A 22,931-nucleotide genomic window follows, 5' to 3' on the forward strand; every position below is an offset into this window, starting at 1 on the left:
GTTACGCTAACATATCACTCCGCGAGCCCTCTTTCCTGGCGATACGCTGTTCGTGTCTTCACATCCCTTTTCGGAGTGCTGTTATTTTATCGCAAATAGTGTGACAGTGTTCAAAGTGAGATGTTTCTTGGTTGAGTCTATACTTTCCACCCACATTGTCTTCCTTCGCTGCAGTCGTGGATGAATGCATAAAGGTATCTCTTCCCTCTTAAATAGTTAATATGCTTTCTTGGCTTGAATTCTTGTAGCTCAACAGCAGAGTGGCATTTTTATCGTTGTTTATATAAAAGTGTGATGAATTAAAAATGCTAGCTCATCTCCTTGGCTCATGTGGTTTGGAGACAAAATGAGCGCTTACATTATCCACTATCCGTTCTTTAATTATTCATTTTAACAAGGGTTTGAAAATGAAATTGAAACAAACGCTTTATAAGATCTCCAAAAATTGAATGTGGTGAAATATAACTTTTTTGCTGTGTGCCGTAGTATTACTTTTAATTTATTTGATACATTTTGTCACAATAATGATATTTTCGGGGTTAAGCCGTCCGCACCTTTTGTAATGGGAAAGGCAGAAACATTAAGTGCTTGACTCATAATCAGTGTTATCGGTAATACTTCCCTTTATCATGGTTGCATGTGATATTAATATCGTGATGTACATTAGAAGAAGCGTTCTTATCTTTTATTGATCCATACTTTAAAAAACCACCATTATTATCAAGGTACCGTTAAAACCTGGTTCGCAGAGCTTTTAACCAAATTTAGGACCGAGATAGGTGTTTTTTATTTACCATCATGATTGATAAGTTCCCAAAATAATCACCTGGGTCAATTTTGAAAGATCTTGATTAGTTATTTATGTCGGTTAAAACTGGCTGCAAATGGTCAGTTTTAATTGATAAGCTGGAAAGCAGATGAAGTACGTATAAGTTAACAACATCGTACTTGTGAGATATCTGGACTGCAATTCCTTATGTATTACTAGTATTGCGAGTTACTTTGATGCTAAAATCAGCTGTCGTGGAAGTAGTAGGTGTCTCAGACTTCATAAGGCGTCAATTTATACGACATATGATTCGATAAATATTCATAGCTTATAGATTGCTTGGCTGAATTTTTAATCAAGACACGCCACCTTACTCAATGTGAGAGCTTATTTTGAGGCTCAAGGCTGGCGAAGGTCTTGGTAGCCTGTTCCAAACTTGAAATTTATGTGATTAGTGAACTGCATATTGGTCGTGATTTTAGTATCTATTGTTATTTTGTTTTATTATGCATACTCCAGAAGTAAATTTTAATCAAACGCTACCTTATTCTCAAAGTCACCTTAATTTACCCTGTGGCAATATTGGGCGTAAAATTAATGAAATGACCCAATTCTTTTGTAATGGACTACTTGTAGATCTGGGTATTTGGTGGGAAACACGAGAAAATGTGGCTATGAAAATAAGTAATTGGCACTCTCTTCATGTAGTATTTTTATCATTCGATCAACTGCTGAACTATGCTTGTCTTATGCAGTAAACATTACGGTAGATGAAAAATGTAAATTCACCGCTACACTCATGCAACCATTGTTCATTTTGTTCGATTACCTATCGGTTGTATGAACAATTGATTTGTAAAATCCATACTCCTAAAAAAGGTTATAATGGAATCAATGATCTCTCCTGGCATTCGTTTTTCCCTTGTTTCTTCTTTTTCAAAATCAGCTGAGTGGCACATTAAAAACTTCGCGTGAGAACCAGCTTCAGGACCATGTATAATTTTCTCTTCCCCACCATCATTAAAGTTTTCTTCGTCGTAAAAGTCGACGGAGTTAAATTTAATCTAATAAGTTTGAGGAAAACAGGGAATAGCATTTTATTTTTGAAGTTGTATAAATGCAGTAAAAATATCCAATCTTTATGTAACTTTGTGATGTTTTCATTTCCCAGCCATACTTTCAATAGTTTTTAATTGAAATTTTATTTTCAATATGCGCAAAAGTGTAGAAAGATATTGAAGGCTTAAAAATTTCTCCAATCGCTATTAAAAAGTGAATCGTGATGTGATTTAATGATGCTTTCTACGTTAAAATATGTCAGACTATGAAACTCGCATTATTTACCTTTCGTCGCTAAGGATTTTGGAGGTAACAGAATATGATCATGTTGTCAGTCATTTATTCCCTCGTATTTATGTTCTTTGAATAACACATCGGTTCAATTCCATATGTATTTAACCTAAAAACATGACTTTCCCAGTGTTTTGCATGATTTTTGATTGCTAAAGATATCGTTCTGCCCACTAATTTTATTTTAACAGCTTACTACAGGTATCGATTGTGACTCAATTATCATGAGGCAATTGCGGATACAGGATAGGGACAAGGGGGGGCGGCTAAGATTACGATTTTATCCAATGTAAATTGAATACTCCTAGCCGCTCTAGCCCCTCCTAGCCCCTCTCTGCATCTATCTCTGGATTGTAACATACCAAAAGTATGTAAAATAGGCCCTAAGTTTAGAGCTAATTTGTATTTCAAATCTTTAAAGGTGGTAAATATGTAGGAAAATATAACTAAACACTTTTGTGCAAAGTGGTTAGTTATATACAACCGCCTTAGTCCCCCCCGGTAGATCCGCCACTGTTATCAGGTACTACTATTCTACACAATCTCTTAAAGTATTGCTACACAATCATTTGCAGGTAATAGTACCTGATGATGATTGTGTAGCAGTCGGAACACTTTTTGTAAGCTGATAAAATAAAATTAGTAAGCAATACGATCCCTCCACAAAAAGTTGACCTTATCATTTTGGATACTCTACGTAGATATTGACCTTTCTCTCTTTTCCTTTGTCTTTTGTAGGGTTAGGTCGCAACTCGGAACGTCTTGACTCACCGCTCGGCCGCAGTGGCCGGCCCTGAAAGGACGCAGTTGCCATGGGCGACCCTCCGCCCGTGCCGCCGCCGGCGCAGCGGCCCTCTGGGCTGCGACCCCCGTCCAACATCCCCGGTCGGATAGCCCGGCCCTCGGGCCTCCCCAGGCCGCCACCCACCCCCGTCACTCCGCACCACCCGCCAACACCCCTCACGCCTGCCGCACCCACGCCACGTGCCAGTGAGTACACAATTCTCTCTCTTTTAATTGCATCTTTATTATTTCTTCGTTTTCGCCGACCTCGCTGCGTCTGATTGTCCCTGATAACTATGTCTTCCTCGAAGTTACGCGTTTTGACCTCTAAGACCCTGAAAGAGGAGACTCAAGCCACTGTCAGAAGTGTAAATTCCTTTTCTTTTCTACCTTTACCCTAGATTTTATTAGAAAAAAATGTTTTTACATTTTAATTGCGAGATATATTACCATAGTTAACGGTGATTAGTGAAACTGTTTTCGCAAATTCCTCCATCTAGTAATAAATTTAATAAATTCGGTCTTTCCCGATATCATGTTGAACTTAAGGGCAGCTTATTTACATAAATGACTAATTTATGTAAATTAGCTGCGTAAATCCTGACCTTTTCTCCTTTATGCTTAGATAGTATTCTCCTTTATGCTTAGATAGTATTAAAAAAATGTTTTCACATTTTAATCTTGAGATTTATTACCACGTATAACAGTGATAAGTTTTTTGTTAGATACAAATCACTCAATCTCGTAATTTAATAATTTTGTTCTTTTCCGATATTCTGTTGAACTGTAAGAGATAATCATTTTCATAAATCTCGCTCTCGCGGCTCAAGGAAGTGTTCGTGTGGAGAGGAAAATACGAGTTTGGGATAAGATATCGAACTCAGGTTTACCCCAGGAATACCGTACTTGGCTCAAGTGTCTGCTCGGATGACTTTTTCTGCTTTTTATGCCAGATGAGTTTGCCCTAGTGAGAATTGCGTAGTCTCCTTTTCTTGCGATTCTCATCGTAATCCCCGATTTTCCTCTCATCCTCGAGGTTTTCGAAAGTATGACCCCAGCGGCCAAGGAACGAGAATGAAATGGCTTTTAATGCCAAGTGCAGCAGTGCCGAGACATTGCATCATTCCGATTCCCGGATCTATAAAGCTCACCACGTCTTGGAATTTTTCCATTCTCGACCAAATTCCACCGAAGAAAAAAAATCCGTGTATTTCGGAATTCGTGGAAATGTTGGACTGCAGCGAATGCGATGGCACCAATGGTGAAGAGCCAAGAAATTTGAGAAAGTCGACGCAAAAATCCCTCGTTTATCGTATTATTTTTTTCAGAACAGGCGTAGTGGTTACAATAAATCTACATTTGAGTAGTCCTCTTTACCTTGTATTAACGTGGGTGTGGCAAGGATGAGATATCCTCGTATTTCGTTGTGGTTTAAATTAGTTTTTATTGAAATATTCTGATTTAGTAACAAATGCACGTTGACGAATAGGTTATTCCTGCATTTATTTGCAGTAAAATGGATCATGTAGGCATGAAAGCTAGGTTAGGAACTAGGTGTTTTCGGAGGCCATGTTTGGCATTTAATTTGGACGTGTGTGTTTCAACAGAAACTAATATAATACTTGTTCGCAAAGTGAAAACATCAAAGCTAAGGCTCGTTACCGTGGTAATTATGTTGTCGGCATCTGAATGGTGTAATTGAATTCAAATCACGTTCATTAAATGAAAACGATGCCTCTGACGGCACGAATAGTTGGAAAAAAGTGCTAGTTTACAATTGAAGTATCTACAATCTCTGTACCCTTATTCGGAATCCTAAGTTTTATGGATGTCGTATTTGATAGGAAAACTTGTAGTCAAAATACCTATGCGAAAATTATTTGCTTTGAATTGTGTAATATGGAGCTGATCTAAAAAATGCTTTACTTTCGTGGCATCATCAACGTATAGTTACTATATAACTTCCTAAATACTGAGGTTGTGGCCTCTGTAATCGCTTTGTTTTTGTTTTGTTGCAATTTGATTTTTAATTGTAAATACCTTGTTTGCTTTAATTTTTATTTAATAGTGAAATGCACTTTGAATTGGCAATCTTACTGTCTATGTACCATTTTATTTAAAGTAAAATAACCTCCTCGGTCGTCGTCTGCGTCATAGTGGAGAGAGGGTATGCCCTGGCGTCCCTTTGTTACTTCATCTCCTTAATGCGACGTGGTAGGTTTCATGGTGGGCTGTTAATCGCCCTCGCAATGGATTCGGACGTGCCGGACGGGCTACCGGACTCCCACCCTCCCACCCACCCACTGATGCCCGGCCACTCCCTCTGTTGCGCTGTGCCAAATAAAAACACGGAACCAGTTTCGCACGGGCGGAGGAGTGATCGCCTCATCCCCGAGAGATTCCTCACCTCTCGACCTGCCCCCAGTCTTCCTTTTTTTTCCCGCCAAGTTTGCCGGTCCGAAAGTTGTTAACTCGCATCGATGACAAGAACGTTTTCATATCAGGTCGTGCATATATGCAGCGTGAACGTGTTTTTCTGTAAAATTTGCTCGCGATATTTTGTGAAACTGAGCATTAGGCTTATTTTCGAGCGAAGTACCCATCACCTTCGCATCTTATTTTAGTGAACCTAGAATGGTTTGGGCGAGATCGGTCGGATAGATAGTAGCATTCATATTATCAAGTGAAATAGTGAAGTAAAACATTGCAATTTAATTGCGTGAAAATTCTGAAGGGAAAAAATAATTGACCTTGACCAGGATTCGAACCCGAATCCTCCGATTTACGGTCGAGTGCGTTAGTCAATTTAAGCTACCGAGTCATTTTTTCCCATTTGTGGAAATTTATGCAAATGTGAAAAGGTTAAAGAAAGCAAAACTGAAAATTGCAATTTTAAACATTAGATTATCATTGAAGGCATAGTCAGCTTTATAAGCGAATGAATTAGTTTCATGGGAACATTCTGGGATGGATTGTGCATCCAGATGTTGCTGCCGGAGGTAGGGAAGCCAGTCGCGAATGACGTTTTTCATTTTTGCAAAGTTGCTATTTTATCCTACAATTACGGATGGAAACCACGCTGAATCGATTAATATTCATTTCACCTTTTTCTTTTCATTTGACTCTAGCATTATTCCTAGGGTAATAAATATCAAAACGTATTTCTAATTCGAGTATTCAGTTTGGAATTTAGAAACTATTTTTTATTTGTGATTGAATGAGTGAGATTTAATATTTACGGACAAATTATTTATGCCTATAGCTTTGCTTGGATTTAGTTATTTAAATTGTTCGTGTTTCTTGAAAATATATATTTTTCCAATGCTACTTTCCTGAAAATTTGGAAGAATCCGAACTTTTCTTTGGCAAAGCGCAACGCAAAGGTTTTTTCACCTCTTTAATCACGTAAATATTGTATCTTTATTTATAATTTGATTTTTTAAAATGTCTTTCAACTTACTTCGAGTTTTGGGCTGTGGAATATAAGTTTGTGGTTTGCCATGTCGATTGCAACTACTCGTGTCCACCTTTGATTGAGAAAGAAAAGCCGATGTTCTGCGATCGTGGAGATTATGCGATTCTAGATTATGTTTTATTTTAACTCGGCCTATAACATGGGAAGTAGTATACGAGAATTTTAACAATTCCTTGCAGACATTGGATGTTCTTTTTTTGGCAGCCTTTTTGCCTCCATGCCTATATTCGGTTCATCCAGTAAATTGAGTGCCTCATACACCTTTAAGGGTTGGCACGACTTTCGGCATTAAAATACGGCGACGGAAGTAGTCAATGCACGGATGGAAACGGATGTGGACAATGCACTTTCGACTCCGCCCCTTCGGTGATGCCAAAGCGCTGCAAATGAATCTTAGTTGTTGGAAAGTGTCCTCTTCGCCGTAACTACTGTGCAAAAATTTTGGTATTGGATAGCAATGCCTCCTCATTAGGAATCAGGCAGCACAAAAATTACTTTTTTCCCCTCTAGTATGATTTTTTTTCGCTTCTACCAATTAAATAAGGTTGTTTATAATAATGACTTGAAATGTATGACGGTGGGAGAATCTCGAAGGCTCGTAAGAGATTAGGAGGAAGATTTGTGAATGTTTACAGACTGAATTTTTGACGCCGATCTGAAAGTTCAGGAATATTTCTCGGGTTTCCCACCGGGTGTCGTATCGGGTTGTAGTTCCCAACGTTTCCATGACTAAGTCCGTCATCGTCATCAGGGGTTAATCGTCATCAGGGGTCATTAACCCCTGATGACGATGACGGACTTAGTCATGGAAACGTTGGGAACTACAACCCGATACGACACCCGGTGGGAAACCCGAGAAATATTCCTGCAGAGCATACGCCGGGAAAAACTCAGATTCTACACCGACCTGAAAGTCTTTGTGAAAAAGGATACGATGGTGACGTTTGTTTTCATGTTGTTTATTTTGGTCGGAATTTTTTTTTCAATTAAATGTAGAACTCCCGAAGGAGAAGTATTAAGGAGTTGATGAAATCTGTAGGTTAAAACTTTCGCGGTCCATGATGTCCACGCGATCTTCTTTTAGGTATGCCCGCGTCTTAGTTCAAAGCATATGCCTACAGTTTAGTCTAAGCTGTTAATAAATAGAGTTTTTGGGTTAATCCGCGTCTTATGGAAGTCAGCGTTTCTTCCCCTCTGCCTTATGTGTCGTTAGTCTTGAAGAGGTCGCCAGCAGAGGGGAAGAACCGAAGTCTTTTTAGCTACAAGATGCGGTCTAACTCAAAAGATTTATTAATTGACAACATATGGAATATGAAAGTTTGAGTATAAGCTGCTGGAGACTTCCGTAGGGTAATGAAGAAACATTTTTTCTAAGCATTTCGCTGGCTAAATTTTTCCACTTCCCTTAATAATACTGAAATTGCTGTTTCACTTTTTTCGTGAGATCATGGTTCCTGGGCGGCCACATATAGTGATTTTATCTTTATTTACTCTGGGATTTCGTAGGTTTGGGAATCAGCCGCTACGTGCTGCGCCCTCTTACGGCAAAAACGTGCGTGGGCAGGGGTTTTCAAAAAAGTGCGGAGATTATTACGGTGATGGGCCCTCCAATGAAACGGCTCATTTTGTCTCGTGCTGTGCCAATTTTATTTTTCTCACCCGGGGCCATTTTAACGGTCTCCGTATTTCTTTATTCGCGACAGAACGGCATTGGCCGTGCTCAGTTTTTTCCCATTGATCTAAAGGTCTTCCTGGATGACGTCCAATATCATAGCGGGAAGTCGTCGTCTAAATCTTGTGTGTGAGGCATGGGCGTTCCGAGTTCTCGTCCTGTACGGTTTGGATGCTGGGTTTGGACACTGGTCTCTATTTGGATTATTTTTATTTTTATTTTTAATTGGGTCATGAGGAGGCGTTGCTTATATTTACGGCGGGTCAACAATCCGGTCGAGATCGCGAACTATTTTTGTGTCTTCGTGTTTGGTTTTTCAGAAAGGGTCAGGTACACTCCTTAAAATTTTCACCTTACATTTACCTTCCACAACAATTACCACATCACCTTGGTTCATCGGTAAATCATTTGGGAGGTACTGACCGTCAATTAAGAAGGCAAACACATCTTTAGGGGTCATATTTCGTCTTTTTCTCGACGAATTTTCGTTTCAAATTTTGGTTGAATCTTCTTGATATACCTATAGATTGGGAATTTGACAACATTTTCCGGTATCTCAAATATTTAAAAATATATATGCGAAAATTTGCCTGTATAAAATTTAAAAAATATTCGATGCCTGCAGGTGGTGTCAGGGATTTATTCTTATAACCGGAAATTTTCAGTTAGGTGGCATGAGTTTTGAGGTATAAATTCTTTGCTAAAATGGATGGTCGAGGGAGATTGACACTTCATCCTAAGATTATATGTTTATGTGTTTAGAGAATTGGAGGGACGGAAATGTGAAGACAAATGCGGTACAAACCTTAGTTATCAAATCAGAAGAGTCTGATGGGCTACTGAATGGCTACTACTCCGTGGTTGTTATGTTTGCCCTAATATTAGTGCTGGAAGGTTTAACTAGATCAGAGACAATGGCTCATAGCTAATGTAATTAGTCTCCGTAAGGAACCGTTGCGTAGATTCTTTTAGCAGACAGAATTGACATTTTTTTTAGATGGAGCTTTAGTACCTATCAGCTACCCATATGTTCTCGTGAACATGCTAACATCTATTATTCAAGGCTCATTGAAGCAATTCTGAATAAGATGTAATGTTAATTTCATTCCTTAGTGGAGTAGAGCCGTAAACATTTTGTTAAAATAAAATATATTATCAATGCGAAGTAACACATCAACAAATGATTCTATTAGAATGAAATATATTAACTAAACGCTGTTGTGTAATTATTTTTGCCGAATTCGTGTAATGCCTTTTAGTAAACTCTGGTCGTTCGTAAGTTGCCTCGTAAAATTTCTTGCAGCTTCTTTAAATCAACCGAGCTAAAAACTATGAAAACCGAAAAATACACGCTGGAGCTTAATAGTTCAAGGTTACCCTTTGCATATCGTTTGGTTCTAGGAAAAAAACCTTAAAGAAATAATATTGCTCGGAAGAGGCCGCATATGCTTTTAGTCTTGGCTCATGAAGAAAATGTCGACTTGACCTTTCATAGTCTAGAGCTCCCCTGGGAAGAAAAGGTTTAGGTACAGGTGATTTAGTCTCACTGGCTGAGTGAATTCCCAAGGAAAAATTATTCTTTTCTCTTTAATGCCCAATGCTAAGTTGATTATACTACATTTAAATCCCATTTATGGTCTTGAAAGTCCGTGAAATTGCCTAAATTCTCAATTGTCAGCTCTTTTTTCGCTTCATTTTGTTCATGTCCATCCGGTAAAGAGTGACTAATTATTACGCCCGTTAATATGATTGCCGCACAAAACAGGGTTCTTCTTTGTGATAACTATTTGTATGGTCAAATCAAAGTAATGGGTTATTTGCTTTGCTTGATTCTGAACTTGTTGGATTTGATTTTTTTTCAGAATAAAACTTATTAGTTATTTTCAGCGTGTTGTTTTATTTGTACTGATGTAGAACTAATCGTAAGTTTTTCACCCACAATGTCTGAAAACTCTGGATAATATTTGGCGAGATCGTAATTGTATTAGAATGCATTTTATAATAAGGCTGAGATCCCCTGTTCGAGGCACATAAAAAACAAAGTTATCCATTTGAATAACCTTTTATTACTTACGGTAATTTGAGCACTGGTTAGTATTCTCTTCCGTAGTTATCTCTTTATTCTTCACGCACTTGTTTGATATTTTTTTATTCAGTAGCATTTAAAATTCGTGAGCTATTTTTAAACATGTGGAAGCCAAATATAATCTTTAATTTCCAAAAATCGTGGCCGCTGTTGTCGACGTTTTTAAGGACCTGAAAAATATTCTTACATTTTACTGTTATAAAAGTGACCTCATCGGCAACCACAAATATTTTTATATGCGTTTGCGTTCCCAACGATTGGTTTGAAGCAATAGTTTTTCCCAGACATTTGACTTACAACTGATGCATTCGTTTTAACTCCATCCATGCATGGAGATAGACGTCCTACGCGAGAAATGCTCTGTTATCCATTTACTCCCAGACCTCACTCTTGGCTTTACGCACATACGTTATTTATGTATAGCGTTATTTATATAAATTTGCTTATCACTAAAACTTTTTAATTTGGATTCTGGACGACCACTGTTGCCAATGCACCAGAAAGCGTAATGCACATGCTTGAATAGAAACAGTCATAGTCATATACTTACAATTCGTATACAAATGTATATGAATTGCCATTAGAAAAAATTCCCCGGGAATGGAACCACGGACCTTTGGCTTTCTGGGCCTCTGTGCAGACCACTACGCTATCCAGGTTCCTGATTTCCTATGGCAATAATATCGAGGCTGATGGTACTAGATGTTACTGCGTCCAGGGGATTTTTTTCTCGTGGCAATACATGTTTATTTCACCATCCATTAAAATAATTAGCCATCCTTTCTTGCGTCCACCTTTGTCCACGTGTTTTCATCTTCGTTAAAGAACAGTAATATTTTCTCGAAGTATCCCATCGAAGTTTTCCATCTTCTCTCTGTCCAATTTTTCTTTCACCCATGTTCCCTGATCGCTATCGTGCGCTCGAGTTGACACAAAAATCCAGTCATGCCGTACTTCTCCCGCTAGACATGTGAGGCATGTATCACGCCTCGAGATCTACCATGCCTGTCGCACAAACATGTCATATCCCACTATTAAATCCTTTCCGTGAGAAATCTTTGTGGTGTTGACTGAAGGGAAGAAGCGTGGGTATGAGTCGCCGTGAAGTTTTGCTCGTTTTGAGTAATTATAGAGGTATTACTTGGATCAACATCTGCGCAATTCCTCGCTAGAGAGTGCCTTGCAGTATAAAGGCTTTCAAAGTGATGAATCCTTGATTATCCAGCGTGCAATTAGTCTCTTGGTGTTTATTCGGTTCGTTGCGAATGTCAACATAATATTGCATTTGTGTCTCCCGATATTTCTGTGATATTTTCCCTACCATGGTTTTTATTCACCTCTCGTCCCTGACATCATTTATTGTAGTTTGGTGTTCAAGTGGCTTGAGGCAACTCTTTCTTGGTCTCTTGAGATATCGATGCGATTCATGTTCATACCGGCTTACTCAGGCAATGAATGAGTGTAATCGTTACTTCAACTGCGTCGATTATTCAACTTCATACGCAAGATTTACGAGTCTGTCCGTTGTTTTTATTTTCTGTGCTGTACATGTTTTGTGTTTTTATTACAGTCTATTCATGGTAAGTACCTGTTTAATGCTATTTTATTCCTTTAATATTCGCTTGCCATTTTTTGTATTCCATGCTACCTTTGTCATTATGTTTCGCCGTTGTTGTCATTCGAGGTTGATGGTTTCTTTTTCAGGTTAATACGTACTTTCTGTGTACAATAAGTTTTTTCTATTTTTTCGACTATGTACTTTTTATCCATGTTAAAATGTCATTTTTTTGGAATTTAGCTGGCTTGCTGTTATTTTATGAAGGTGAGTTTTTCGTTTTACCTTGAAATGTTTGTGTTATGTAGTTCTCTTCGTTCTATTTTGTGTCCATTTCGAGACTTTCGCACAAATAGTGGTTGCACTAGTAGAATTAGTTTGAAAGTCGATTTTATGTGCCTTTTTTTAGTATTTTGTCAGTTGAGTATTTTTCCGTTAAATTTTATTTCACTTTGCACGTACATCTGTCTCAAAGATTTCATTTTTTGCTTGTTTGCTTATTCCATGTTTATTGTTTTTCTTGGATTGTTTGTTGTGATATTAGTTGTAGTATTTGATTGTTGCAATTAAGTATTCCTTTTCACTACCACTCTCTTACCTCATTTTCTCAAGTTGAAAAAAATTGACTTTTTTAACGGAAAAAGTATTTGAAGGCGTCGTGTCGCCTGCAACCTCTCTGTATTTTCTCAAGGTCTTTGCTGCGACGTCTCTCCATTTGAAAATATTTTCGTGAAGTGTGATGTTGTCGGTGAAGAGAGCGTCTTCATATTAGATGGTGTGAATGTGACTTTTCTCACCGCGGTCTTAAATGGTTTTGAGCCTTTTTGTGTCGCTTGGAAAAAAATCAGAGGTTTCTTCTTCTGGAAAACAAAAATTGTGTTATTTCTTCAAAGGAACTCCGGTTTGAAGGCCAAGAAGCCTTTTTTCATTCATGAATTCGAATCAACGAAGCGTGTGCTTTTTTAATTATTTCACCGAATCTTGGTGTTGCAAGATTTTTATTGTTGTATATTTCCATCGAAAGTTGAGATTGAGCAAACCTCTCAAGTTTTTTTTTCATATCGAGTTGTTCAAGATTTTTTTTATCCGGTAAACATTTATTTTTATATGACGAGTCCTTTGCTACTCACGTGTATTGTTTCCGTGGTAGCTGGGAAAATACTCTTTTGAGGTAACAGATAGCTTTTTGCATTGTTCTGCTCTAACGAGTGTAATGGAACAAGCAACGAATGGGAAAAGCGTACCGAAGGAGAGTTCAAGAGTATGGTAAGGAGGAAATAATCCAGGGTAATGAAGATTAACGCCTGGATCTCACTCAAGTTACTAGGTATGAGGCTATTGGCGGTAAAAGTGACAGTTACCGTTGGTGATTGCAATAATGTGACATTTTTTAGGTGTGTCTGCATTATAGCTTGATACTAGCACGTGTTAGTGCCAAGTATCGATATTTACATTCATTGAACAATCTATAATAGTAAACGTTGAAATGGTGATCGTTTATGGTTCATTCCTGTCTATTCCCACGATTTCACTGGCTGTCTGTATTCTCACTGCGTAGTTTCATCTAGATTTCTTGATTCGAAGTGTCCTCTCGCTGTCCTCTATTTTTTTTAGGGATTTTTACTGCTGGAACCAGTCTTTACCGTAGCACTTAAATATACATTTGACGTGCCTACCAGCTCATAGGAGTCACGTCGGAACCTTTGAGAGCTTCCGTATGTGTACGAAACTCCCATAATCCCTCTGTATCACAGCAAATATGCCTCCGTTTGTCGTGGCCTGCTGTTTAAATTCCGAGTATGAGTTAGCAAAGTATGATGTGGACGTAACTTTTCCTCGCCTGGCTTAATGCCAAACTTGATAATGCATTCGCATAATCACTTGTGTAAAAAATGGGTGGATTTGGTCCGAGGCTAAATAGCTCGGAGAGAGTTATGTTGAATTTTGTTCTGCAGTTGTCGCTTTTCCCTGATTCAAAAACAGCAATAGTAGTTGTACTTCATTTGATTTGGAAAACGCGGCTACTGTGCCGTTGATGGATTTAAAATGTATTTTCACTGCATAATTGCTGTAATTGGTGTATTTATGTTCTTTTTCCCTAAATTTTACTTTGTTTTTTTTTTACCAAGCTTTGAGAATATCGGGAAGTTAGTCGTGCTTCAATCGTCAATATCATGACTTCGTTTAACTTCGGCCTTACTCAAATCAATTTAATATTGGTTGATTTTTATTCGTATTGTTTATTTAAAAATATTTCATCATATTTTAATATTCAGGCTACATTGAGTATACTGTTTGCATCATTTTCCTTTATATTAAAAAAATCAGGTTGGTGTGGTGGCTAAATGGTTGATCTCTCGCCCTGGGGTCCCTGTTCAACGTATTAAAATCGCTTCAGGCTCGATTTTGTGGAAGTTCGATATATCCATGATAAAAGAACACAAATGTTAATGTCCACACTTTTAATTTTCAACGTGAAAATGATACAATGTGTGGAAACCATGGTCGGTTGTTGAGTTTTGAATAAAAAGTTCGGGAATTACCATTTGTGTTCTCTTATCGCGGATGTCCCTGTTCAAATCCAGGCGGTTGCTTAGATTTTTCATATCATTGCTCGAGTGGTTTTTGGAGAGGCCTTGAAGCACAGCACCTCGTCCGTCGGATGAGACGCTAAGCCGTGGCGCTTTTCGTTAAGACCAGGCTGATGCCGACGCGACGCCTGGCTCCCCTCCACCCTTCCTTCCCAAACCTAACCTGATAGCGCTAATGACTTTAGCTATCGGCCTCCTCCTCTGAATACAGTGCCCTACAACATTTTTATTTTTGATACTACTTGCGATAAAATTTTCGATATTCATTCATAGGCGAAATAAATATTAGGTCTACTTTATATACGTCGATGGTTTCTGGCGATAGATTATGGAATTTACTCATTTTGAGTGAAAATTAAACTTTGTTTTTCCACAGAATATCTTTATTAGTGCACTACCATGGTAGTGTATTATAAAAATATTCTGTGGAAAAACAAAGTTAAATTTTTCATTAAAAAACTACTCTATCGACTATTAAATTTTCAAAATGATACCGTAAGTATTAACGTAGGAACTCTTACGAAAAATTGTGGGCCAAGCGGGAGTCATGAGTCCTCATAAAGTGCGGTCTACCACGAGCTAAGCCTTAGTACAGTAGATTCCGGTTAATTGGGACATATCGGGACTAGTGCACTTTGCCTCAATAAGGCGAACTATCCTGTATATGGGCATAAACAATCGTTGAAATGATAGAAAGAAGACTAAAAGAATGTTTATAATGCAATATAAGTTTATTAAACTATTAATTTGATTAATAAATCAGCGAGTTTAGTTAATTTATTATAATTTTTAAAAATTATAACAATTTGGTTAAAAATATTTTTCACAGCCTCGGGCGACGCTGAATGAATGTCTTTTTACTAACAAGTAAGTTCACTTTGTAAGTCATATTAAAGAAAAGTCCTATCGTCTTGAGGATATTATAACAACAAGAGCTTTCAAAATAGGGCAAGAACAGGAACATTTGTGAAAAATAAGAGTAAATCAAAGGAGGAAAATATAAAAAATAGTATTCTGAAAACTAAAAAAATTAATTTCATCGCGAGTTTAGAGTCTATGTCGCCGACTCATGGCCCTATAAAGCGACTTGCTGTCCCAATTAAGCGGAGAATACTCTGGGATATTCCTCTATTGGGTTCTGTTCTTCAAGATCTGCCCAATTAAGCGGCTGCCCCAGGTAACCGATGGACCCATTAAACGGAATCTACTGTATTAATATTTCTAGAGAAAGGCCACTATGTGAGTAAGAGATGGTCTTCTTGATAGATGCCTAATGAAGGAAATTGTTGTGGCCACGGGGTTCATTTTTTTCGTCCTCCCTGTGACTACCGACGTGCTCCTGTGCGGAGGACCCACTCCGCGGTCTCTGCCGCGTCATCCTGCGGTCTCCATCGCAGGAATCCAGTCCGTGAATCACGGCGAAGGCGCCCGCCGCTGTACTTCCGGTGGTGAGGGCCGTCCGTGTGCCTCCGGAGCGTTCCTGTCACCTCTTATTTTTGGGCAGCCTCCCTTCATGCGGACAGTCTGTGTCATTTTCGTATTACTTCTCGTCGGGGGAAAAAAAGTGTGGGTTTTTGGCATGTGTCATAGCCTCAACATTTCAGTCGTCCTCTCGTCCTGTCCTCTCTATGTCTCGTCCAGTTTTATTTTTTGACTGATATTTTATGTCCCTTTAGTCAATTATTTCCCTCCATCTTCAGTGTGCAATGTAATTTAAATGATCCTTCAGTTTATGTAAATAAGGATTCTGGTCAATATAATATTGTATTGAATTAAATTGACTGGGAATAGTTACATGTGCGTAGTATGTAATTTGCAGGCAACATCGGTGGTATGTCGTTAATCGGCGGGTTTTAAATATAATAAAATAGGTGAAACCTAAATACTCGTGGAAATTCCTTTAAGTACCCATTAACGCGGCAATTGCGGGGAACCGTCGAATCATTGACTTATTAATGGGCCTAACTAGGCATAACATACATTTCCGATCTTGAAAACGGACTTAAATCAGAGGAAAGCTGAGGGGAACCGAAATTCTTGAAAATTTCTCCAAATTAAAGGCAAAAAATTAAAATATTAAACTGTCGACCAGCGTTATTTATTTTACACTCCAATTTGTTGCCGAAAAAGAATAAAGAAGCTTTTCCTAAGAAGCCCTTTCACTCTCAAAATTCTAGATCAAGGGTTTGGTTAAGGAAGATGGCACTCTGAGCATAAGACCGTTTCCTTATGAGGCATATCTGGGCGACATGGACCACACGCGTCCACGGTATCACATGTCTTTCCATGGTTTACGGCTCATTGGATGCGAATGTTTTCCTCCTCTGAACATTTTTTTTCCTGCGGCGCTGGTCGCAATCGCCATTTCTGTAGTATTTCCCCCCCCCCCCCCCCGATATTCTCCGAACGTGATTCACCCCAAGGCGAGGGTTTCACGGAGTGTAAAAGTATCCGGCCTCAGTATCGCTTCTTGTGGAACTCCGGACGCATCCGCCCGTGGTCATGGATCCCCGTGATGGAGCGCGTGAGATTTGATCCCTTAACGAGTAGAGTTCAAGTTCCCAGTTCTTGGTCCTTTTGTGCTTAAGTTCTCTGGCGCCATACACCGCCGTGCGTCGTCAGTGAAGGAGGAAAAAAATGCCGTGGAAATTAAGGCGATCTCTTCCACTTGGTCGGAACGTCCAGCGAGTGGACCCATTTTCTCCCCATATCAGGAAACCTTGTAAGTGTTCACATCTATGCTCTTGGCTTGGGGCTGTTCCCCTTCCATCCCCTTTATAAATATTTTATTGGGGAGGAAAGAAAATACTTTATCGTTGTTATTTTTCCAAAGGATATCATGTGCCGTCTTCTCCTTAGTTAACCCCTTTAATGACCTGTAATTTGGAAACTCCTCCCTCTCTTATTGCTGTTTATGTGAATGCGCATTACGTGGATAATTTATTTTATAAATCGTTAGTATAAGTATACTTAAGGTAAAGTTTGTGATTTAGAAATGTGCAGCCCATGGCCATGTCCTTGAAACAGTGTTTGATTGGGGCTAATCTTAACATTGCATTTTCTACGCTAGCTCTTAATTGTTTTCTCTAAATTATACGCGAATATACGTTCGAATATGTATTGTTTGGCAAAGCCGAAGTAATTTGAATAATATCAGCACTTAATTGAATGCCGTTTTTATGCGGCGTCTATTGAAGTTAAATTCTACAAGTTCGTTGCTCTCCACTATCAATAAATCAGTTTTTTATTCTATATGGTGTGAGAATGAATACTCTTGTCCCGCTATGGAGTAATACTGAGATTTTAAATGCAATTGGTTACGAAATGATTGGTCGTAAAAGATTTATAATATTTGTATGTAAAGATTTCAAAGATTAATAAGGTAAAGAATGAATCCAAACGCAAATTAAACCCTCCCTTCTCTCTCTCCAAAACTCATCGTCCCAATACGCCGGAAAGAGTAGTCATGAGCAAACTTCTTTTCTTCTTATGCTGCATATGATTTATTCATACGCATTATTTATTTCTGTCTCTATTAACGCTACTTCTTTTAATGCTCAACTCAGTGGCGTTACTAGGAATAAGCTTAGAGGGGGGATGAAGGGGCATAGGGTGGGGACATGCAACGAGGAAATTTTTTCGAGGAAATTTTTTGAAAAATGGCATGCCTGCAAAGACATTTCACATCATTTTGGCGTTTTAACTTCAAGCAGATGCAGTTATTAAATCTCAAAACTAGGCAATAATTTTAATATATTTTTTTATATCTCTGAATCTCTGGATCAATCCCCTCATCCCTCCCATAGTTACGTCACTGGCTCAACTCATCCCTTTCAAAACACCCTTTAAGTCATCGTTGTTCCTACGAAAATCATGATTTTGCATGAAATTTTGAAATTCCGTTTTTGGAGGGTTGTTTTGACCAAATATTTCTGTATCTTTTTTCCATCCAGTTTCTTTTCCCCCCTGACTGTGCGTGCTCTGTTACAGATGGTCCCCCTTCGTGGTTTTTATGGGAAGTTGCGCTATGGCTTCTTGTCCCCCCTGACTCCTAACGCGAATTTTACCCTCTCTCTCTAGCCGGCACTCATCGTCCCAATACCGCGAAAGGAGTGAGCAATCTTCTTTTCTTCTTACGCCGCATCTTATAAATACGCTTAATTAATTTCTGTCTCGTTCAACGCTACTTAGTTCAATGCTCAAATTATCACCTTCCAAAACACAATATCTTTGGCTTTCAGGGGAATAAAACATATTTGTGAAAGTGTTATAGAACGGAACTCTAGCGTGAATCGCGATTTTTTTTAATTTTAAGAAAGATCTGTTATGAAAACCATATTTTTGTCTCTTTGAAATATTTGTTGCATAAAATTCATTCCGTCAATATAGTCAATGAATAGAATCTGCATTACATATAATTATCGTGGTGGAATTTTAAAATATCATGCGTGCTCTTCGCTATTCAAATGTGCGTGAAGAATGGATTTGTAAAATTAGGAAGGTAGAGACGTGATGGTATCAGATTATTTGCGGGCATAGTTTATAATCAGCTCTTTTAAGCATTGGAAGCAAATTTTCGGTGGAATGTATGTAATAAACAATGAATTTCGTCGGTATGGGTTATTCATAGAAATCGTATCATATATTATATATGTATTATTATTATTATTATATTGTACAAGTTACAAGTTGGCTATTTGCCAGGTGGTAACAGTTTATACAAAATAAAAAGAAAAACAAAAATATTGCAAATGAGAAATACATTACCAAAATGAAACTAGATAGTGAATATTTAAAATTCAATGATATTAAATTTCCAATATAAATCCTCCACATCTCTTCTTGAAAATCCTTACGTTGTTAGGGTATATAATAATTATCCCGGTGCAATTTGGAAATTATCCGTTAGATGCGAATGTTTCACATTTGGGACGTATTATTTGTCCGAAAGAATGGGAAAAATGTCCTATTGAAGTCATTCTTTTTCTCTAAGCCTTTTTATGATGTAAGAATCACCTAAACTCTGATTTGTTTTGTAGCTTATAAAATAAGGAATATCCTCATAAGTATTCGGTTTTAAACCTGCTCATTAGGATATATGCAGACCGTCCCGCATCATCAGCTGGAAGACACAAGCACACCTTGAGGTTATGGGGCATGTTGGGTTACGTCTTTGGGCCGCACTGTTTGCTCTCTGGGTGCAGGGGAAGCGGCGATGAATCACTCACAAGCCTCGGGTCAATGTAGGCTCAGGGGGCGGGCCGCCGCATCTGAAAACTGGGAGGATCTCGTCTTATATGAGGGCAATTGAGTCCTCTTGTCCCCCGCTCGCCTCTGCTGGAAGGTGTGCCTTTGTCTTATTTATGAAGATCCCCCAAAACGGTGGTGTTCGGACGGAGACAGTTCATTGGTAGGCGAGCGACAGTTTTTTTCATTCCTGCCCATTATTATGACCGAATGACGAATAGCGTCACTCTTCGTGTATTTCATTAAGTGTCCCTTAAGCCTAAAAAAGTGTAGCGTTGAAGAAAATTCAGGGTATTATAATTTTCTCCAGTGCTGCGAATTATTGTGCTTACCCTTAAAGAGATGTAAGATCTGGCCGGGGTAGTTGTTGAAAAATTCACCCGTTGCAGAACTTCCCATCTCTGATTTTAAAGGTTGGAGATTCAGACTCGAAGGTGATTCATAATCAAACGGAACGCCAGCGTATTTTAGGACATAATTTGATTTTAAGAGCAATGGGTTCTGAATTCCATGTTTCTTGAGTCGTGTAGCGGAGACCATCGTAGTAGCATGGCTTAACGTAGCGTAGTAACATAAGCTTATCACAAAGTCGTGCATTGCGAGATGCGCGTATTTTGATCCAGAATTGAAGATAAAAATTGTGTGGTAGTCGGGTCATAAACGAGTCTGTAAATAAGTTGTTCTTTTTATATAATTGCGTTTGTGAGGTAGTGGTCTGCATTATTTTTCAGGGTGGAGTGTTGTTTTAAAATAGAAAAATCAATTCTTAATCTATGGCATTAATTTGATGGCATTGTCATTCACACCGAGGTATTCCATTGGATCTACATTTTCCTCAAGGCTTTGCTATGCATGCCAACTTAGGTGCTTCTTTTATGATCCTACGTGCTTGTCTTGGTTGATCGAATATTTTATGCACGGACGGAAGAACAAAGGAAAAACGTGTTTTATGAGCCTAATAAACTTCTCCTCCTCATAATGTATCGCCTTCTGTCTCCCATGAAGGTATTGTATGATAATGCGCTCTATGTTTCATGTTTCAATCTAGACTAGGAAATATGATGATTGTAATATCGGCCAGTTAGCCGGTTTTCATCGCTATAACCTAGTATTTACGAAATGGGAACACTTTTTATCTTTGTTAGAGCTTTAATTTGTAGAAATAAAATTCACTAACTAATTATTCACTGTGTAATCCATTACAAGTTTTCTATTACTATTTTTATTTCTATTATTTTTCATAGTTACTTATACCACTACTTTTTTTTACATAACATAACCCGGGTTTCGATAAGTTGTCATCATCTTCAGGTGTAAATTATGGTATAATTATCTTATTATTGTTACCTAGATACCTAACGGAGAAAGAGATAAATTTTAAAACGGACGCCGGAATAGGGAAAATGATGGTTAAAGATATTCGTTTATCAAATTGCTGTCCTGACTTTCAATAATTTTTAAAATGTCTAGCTGCTCTCTAGATTGTAATAACGTAGCCTATAGTCTAGTAAAATAATAATATTAATAATAACAACAAACCGAATCGCTTTATGTAAAAAGCTGGTGGTATAAGTAACAGTGAAATATCTAAGAAACCTTATAAGTATAGATATCTGTTGGAGCAACACGCGAATTATCATCTTAGAATCACTATGTATGTCCAAGTGTGGTGGAAACAATGTAACGAGACAGCTATATTGTGGAACGTACGGTACAGGAATACGTTTTTCTCCCTAATAATGAAAGAATTAAAAATAAAAGCTATGTTACATCTCTCACAACTCTTACTTAATTTTTTGTATTCTCTAATCGGTAACATCTTATGTCCTTGCACCTCCCGCTTTGCGCCTATTTAGGCGACTTGCGGGGTAATATATAGATTTAGATTAATTTTTTTTCTTTCTCTCTTACTCTTAGCAATACGTATCGGTAAAATTTTTCTTTATATTGCCTCGTGTATACATCGAAGAGGAATACTTTCCTGCCACTCGTGTAGTTCTCGAATACTGTCGACGGCCTTTTTTGCCTTAAAATATTGACCAGGGAAGCCAAGCGATAGTTATTACCAGCGTCGCCAGCTTTTTGGAACTACATTTGAATTTTGTCGCCCACTATGTTATTTCTATCAATCCTTATACGTACAGCGTTAGGCATCTCTATTTTGCTGCATTTTCTTAGGAAATGCTATGAATCTTTGGTGAAGAACTAGAGTTCGTCGAAATTCTCCCACATTAAGATTTTCGCTTCTACGAATACTTGGGAAAAAATGCTGATTTTGGGTACACTGTTTTAGAAATGTTTTGCCTTGCCTTTGTTGCATCGAGTTATTAGTTGAGATATCAAATTCGTCGTTGAGAGGCACAAGTACGATACAAAGTAGAGAGGGCTTAATGAGAATATCTTGATCCGTACGGTAATAACATTTTCATTATAGTTATTCTAACTTATATGAAATATGTGGTCATCTTTCGCCGTACTACCACATCACGTCTTTGTTTTTGCATTGAAACTGGTTTCAGTATCTTGTTTTCTGTCCGAAAAATAAGTTAATGTATAGGATTGCAGTTATTTGGGCCTAATATGACATTAAATGTGTCTTTTATCATTTACAAAGTATTTAGCGTGATGTAATAAGGTTTATAACATTTGAGGTTGAAGTATATAGTAGAATATAATAATATCCTGAAGTAATGATTTCTTGACTTAAAAAATTGGCCTATTTTCTGCTTCAGAAAAAGAAAAATAGTGTCCGCAGCATACCGAGATCATTGTGTTAGAAGATAATTATGTCAGCAGCTGCATCTTTTTACTAAATATAATGATTATTTTAGAAGATACTGGCGTCTTAGTTCCAGCTCAGGTATTTGCTCCTGAATTTCCCTATCCTTCAATTCAGGCCGGTGAGGAAAATGGATAGAAAAATGGAGCCCAAATCAGAATTATCTGGTATGGAATGACGTAATCATTTAGTTGCCAAGACTCTCATGTGAATGTCCGAGAAAAAGTGATGCAATTATTTCCGGTTACATGACAGCTCCGTCCTTGATATTTTTCTTTTAATTCTTATGTTCGTCCTTGCTTCCTGTAACGTGATAATAAGTGTTCTCGACTCATAATTGCCATCGTGACGTGAAGTTGGAATGAATGTATGAAGCTCTTTAATGCAGGAGGTAATGAGGGAAATAATCTTTTGATAATATCATTATAAGACTACTCACAATATATGGTCTCTGTTTGATTTGAAAATCGAAATTACGAATTAAATCTATAGGCTTCTACTTATCTTTCGCCGCGCATGTGTTTATTTTTTCTCATGTAATGACTATAAGTATTTTGTAGTAATGTTTCTATTTTTTTGGTTTAATGGCCTTTTTTTGAACCTATGGATCAGTCACTCTGTTAT

The 22,931-nt window shown here is 38.0% G+C and overlaps 1 protein-coding gene across 14 annotated transcripts in view; it reads left to right on the forward strand.

The window, feature by feature from the left end:
- LOC124158755 (CAP-Gly domain-containing linker protein 1) overlaps nucleotides 1-22,931 on the forward strand; it is a 278,670-nt gene that overhangs the window by 102,388 nt on the left and 153,351 nt on the right. For 13 of the 14 annotated variants that reach the window (XM_046534030.1, XM_046534032.1, XM_046534039.1 and 10 more), the window contains exon 2: nucleotides 2,858-3,109. In XM_046534030.1, coding sequence (XP_046389986.1) covers nucleotides 2,932-3,109 — 178 coding nt within the window. In that variant the 5' untranslated portion in view covers nucleotides 2,858-2,931. Of the gene's footprint in view, nucleotides 1-2,857; nucleotides 3,110-16,903; nucleotides 17,004-22,931 lie in introns of those variants that run through there. The other variant, XM_046534038.1, reaches the window with a different exon arrangement.

Source organism: Ischnura elegans, chromosome 5, assembly GCF_921293095.1.
Source record: "Ischnura elegans chromosome 5, ioIscEleg1.1, whole genome shotgun sequence".
NCBI lineage: Eukaryota > Metazoa > Arthropoda > Insecta > Odonata > Coenagrionidae > Ischnura > Ischnura elegans.